The sequence below is a fragment of the Peromyscus leucopus genome, chromosome 7 (genome assembly GCF_004664715.2).
Source record: "Peromyscus leucopus breed LL Stock chromosome 7, UCI_PerLeu_2.1, whole genome shotgun sequence".
Lineage (NCBI taxonomy): Eukaryota > Metazoa > Chordata > Mammalia > Rodentia > Cricetidae > Peromyscus > Peromyscus leucopus.
In genome coordinates, this window is record NC_051069.1 from 34,724,661 (window position 1) to 34,729,003 (window position 4,343).

Here is a 4,343-nt window from a genome sequence, read left to right on the forward strand (position 1 = left end):
AAGTACAAACTGCATTATTTTTCCACATAAACCCCTGAAACAAGTAGTATAATTGAAATATTCACCTGCTAATTAATTAAGATTATAAAATTCATTTCTGATCCGAACAAACTTTCTCTTCAGAGTATTGTTAGAACGTCTAGCTAGTCTTCCTGTCAGTGACATAGCCTGTCTGCATGTCCACCATGTTGCTGAAGTCAGAGATGTGCACACAGATTTAGGTTACATTTGGCCACTGAAAATTGCTATTTCATTTCCTGTCCTTAGGAATTAGGATAAGAAATTTTGAGTTCACTTTTTCAAATTCCCCGGAACTTAAAATGGAAAGAGAAATCAGAGTAACAGGGACACTCACACTGTTCCTCTTCTCTTTGAGGAAGAAAGAATTCGCCCCCCGCCCTGACAGAAGCTTGTTCAACACTGAACAGAGGTTTCCTCAGTTAGGAAAGACTAACTCTAAGACCTCTGAATCGATGCATGCCCATCACAGTTCTACAGGATCCTAGGTGTTTCCAGTTTAAAAAAAAAAATAAAAACAAAAAACAAAAACCCTCACAATCTTGCCATTTTTTAATTCATTAACTCAGAATGTTACTTAAATCTATATAAGCCATATACAGTGGTATATGCCTACCTATAATTATAGCACTCAGGAGGCTGAGACAAAACAACCATGAGTTTGTTACTCATATTGAGACAAAAACAGAAAGCAAAAATTAGAAAACCTAAAAGCAAGTTGGAGAGTCAAGAACAGATGTACTCACTTTACTATTTCTTAAAGAGTGAAGAATTCACCCTCTTCTTTGCATGCCTTGGTCTGTGAGCTGATTTGCACAATTAAATTTCTACATTATCAAATAAGTGTAATTTCATTTCAACTTCATAGGATTCTCTCCATAGATTGATACATTGCCTGCAGCAACGAAAATCTGTATCTATAAGAAAAAAGTTTCTATCTATATAAGCATGCTTTTCTTGAAAGTCTTAGTCAGTGCAATGTGGACATCCTTGTTCCTCAAACTGTAGATGAAAGGGTTCAACATTGGGCCCACAATGGTGTAGAAGACTGTGGACACCTTATCTTCACCCACAGTTCCAATAGGAGAAGGCTTAAGATACATGAATGCCGAAGCTCCAAAGAAAATAGAAACAGCTATTATGTGAGAGCTACAGGTACTAAAAGCCTTGGACCTGCTCTCTGTGGAACGGATGTGGGAAATGTTGGAAATGATCAAAGTGTAAGAAGTGAAGATGATCAAACTAGGTCCTATCACATTGACACCCACAACTATGAAAACAACCAGCTCGTTGATGGTGGTGCTTGTGCAGGAGAGCTTCAGCAGAGGAGGTATGTCACACATGTAGTGATTGATGATGTTGCCAGCACAGAAGGTAAGTCTCAGCATACACACTGTGTGGGCCATGGCACCCACAAACCCCATTGTGTAAACACTCATTGTCAGCACAAAGCAGACCTGATGGGACATGGTAACCTGGTAAAGCAGGGGCTTACAGATGGCCACATATCTGTCATAGGCCATGGCTGTCAAAATACAACATTCATCAATAACAAAGAAGGCAAAGAAAAAGAGCTGAGTCATGCACTCAGCATGGGAGATGATGTTCTGCTTCACAAAACTCACCAGCATTTTGGGGGTTATGACAGAGGAGTAGCAGAAATCAATGAAGGAAAGGTTGAAGAGAAAGTAGTACATGGGGGTGTGCAGGTGAGGGTTCAAAATGATCAGAACCATCAAGCCCAGGTTCCCCACCATGGAGACCACATAGATTCCCAAGAAGAGGAAGAAGAGAGGCAGCTGGAGTTCTGGCTGCTGTGTCAAGCCCAGCAGGATGAATTCCTTCACTGTGGTGGAACCATTGCTGGAGGCCATTTCTCCTCAGGTCGTATCTGTGAGAATTTAAGAAATGGGAACATTAAGATAATATCCTAGCTTTTTCCAGTAGACCATCTATAACAATATTAAGACCCAGAACAGAAAATCACTCTCAAACACACTCTTCTCTGCACTTTCCCTTTCCATTTACATTTCTATATGTATTCCCTTATAATACTAAGGGAATGTATAAAGATGAATATTGGGCCAGGAAGACAGTAACAGCACTTGTGTCCAATCCTGATGACCTTAGTTCAATCCCCAGGATCTATAACAGGGAAGGAGAGGACCCATTCCTGCAAATTATTCTCTGATCTTCACATGCAATATGTGGAATGTGTGTACCCACACATAAAAACACATAACCAAATAATAAAGGATATTTAAGGATTAATACTAAAGTTTGTGTATATATTAGTTATATATTTCTGTGAGAATAAGAGGCAGACTGTTTCAGCCACTCTGCTGCACTTCTAACTGGGTAGGCTAGCTCCTACCTCAGACTCCATGGTAGTCTCAGATGAGATGAAAAACATCAAAAACTCCTTGGCTCCCTTAGAGGAGGTTTCCAAAAACAAAAACGTTCACCTTTTTGCATGGAGACTTCAGGAATGGAAATTCTTAACTTCTCCTTCACAGCATTGGTAGGGGGTTCCAAGACCTCTGATGGTCTAGTGAATTTAGAAGCATATGATGAACAAAAACATAATGCTAATCCTTTAGTTTGGAAAGAATTCTGGACTGAAAGATCCAGAATACACTGTTTGCTCTCCAAGGTTGTGAGAAATCATTAGCTACAGAACATAACTGATGGAGAGGTTTAGCCCAGAGGGTCCTCTCTAACTTTGGGGAGATAAATAGCATCTACTGATGCCAAAAGAGCCACCTGCCAATATGGCTCAAGAGGTTTCTATGACCTTGTAAATCCTAGGGACCTGATTAAAAATTGGAAGCCTTATGCTTCTGCAGGATTTTCTCTGGGGAAACCCTTTGGAGCATTAATTGTCCTGTATTTACAACATGTTCACGGCAATGAAATTGCCTGGGTGGAAACATACCATTGTGTATCCATTTTAATTTCTCATCAATCAGGATATCCCAGAGAATAGGAAATTGAGGAAAACATACTCTATGTCGACAGAGAGTCATTCTATTAGCTGGTACTATCTGAAAGTTGTGTGTGTGTGTGTGTGTAAATATATATAATCTCCACTGTGGTGATTTAAATAAAAATGTTTCAAATAGGCTCATGTATTTGAATACTTGGTCCCCATTAGTGGGATTCTTCTGGGAAGTGTTGTCTTTTTTAAAAAATTATTTACAGTGGCTGTCCCTTAATCAACTACTGTCCTAATCAGCTACAGCAGCTTAGCAGTGGTTTGGCTGCAAAGGCCACAGCGTGAGGGAATTATGTTCCCTCAGGCTCCAACTCTCTCTAAGCTATTAAGGGAAACTTTATCTAAATCTGCATCCCTCTAAAGATCTCAAGATTCAAAGGTTGAGGTGGAATTATTCTGCTTACTCAGAGAGGCTGAATAGCAAGTAGCTAACCTTTTCCTTTCCATAGTGCTCAGCTCCCACTTAAGAACCCAACCACACTTGATTTCTCCCTACCCACTTCCTGTCAGCTACTTGCTGACTCAACCTCCTTCTCACAGGTTAATTTTATTTAATCAAACAAATGTAACACATCTTTGCATTGTTAACAAAAGCAATAGGAAAAAATACAACACACTTCAAAATAATATTCAATAATAAGTAAGTTATGCAACCTTTTTAAATTTAATTTATTTTTTACTTTTTGTTTTCAATACATTCTGACTGCAGTTTCTCCCTCCCTCCACTTCTCTCAGTATCCTCCCCCATTTTCCCTCTCCCCCAGATCCACTCCTCTGTTTCCATTCAGAAAAGAGCAGGCCTCCTGTTAATATTACAGAACCTTTAAAGGGAAAGCCTCACTGTAGAAAGTGTGTTACTGAAGGTTGATTTAATGGTTTATAGCTTTGTCACACCATGCTCTCTGTCTCTCTCTGTGTGTCTCTGTCTCTCTGTCTGTCTCTCTCTCTCTCTCTCTCTCTCTCTCTCTCTCTCTCTCTCTCTCTCTCGTGTGAATGAAAGTGTGACCATCCAGTTTCCTGATTCTACCAACATACCATGCCATGCCATACGTGCTCTGATGGACTTCATATCATTGGAACTGTGAGCTAAATTAAAACCCTTCTTTTATTGTTTTTGATCATGGTATTTTAACCTAGTAATATGCTTCCTAAGAACAAATATTGCTGCTGATATGTGCATGTATGGGGGTCATCCATCGAGGCATAGGCAACCTACCAATGGCTGCCACCCTAAATACATCCCTTCCCATACTGGTCCATTAATACTTTCCTCACGTCCACATATTCCTGCTAGGGGATGGTCTGTATGTCAAGTTGTTTTGCTTGGTCA

General features: G+C 39.9%; 1 protein-coding gene across 1 annotated transcript; it reads right to left on the reverse strand.

Moving 5' to 3' along the window:
* Positions 1-956: 956 nt before the first annotated feature.
* On the reverse strand, positions 957-1,892 carry LOC114687789 (olfactory receptor 145-like). Its single transcript, XM_028862422.1, has one exon. It carries the CDS (start codon positions 1,890-1,892, stop codon positions 957-959), a length of 936 nt encoding a protein of 311 aa, XP_028718255.1.
* Between the last annotated feature and the right edge of the window lie 2,451 nt (positions 1,893-4,343).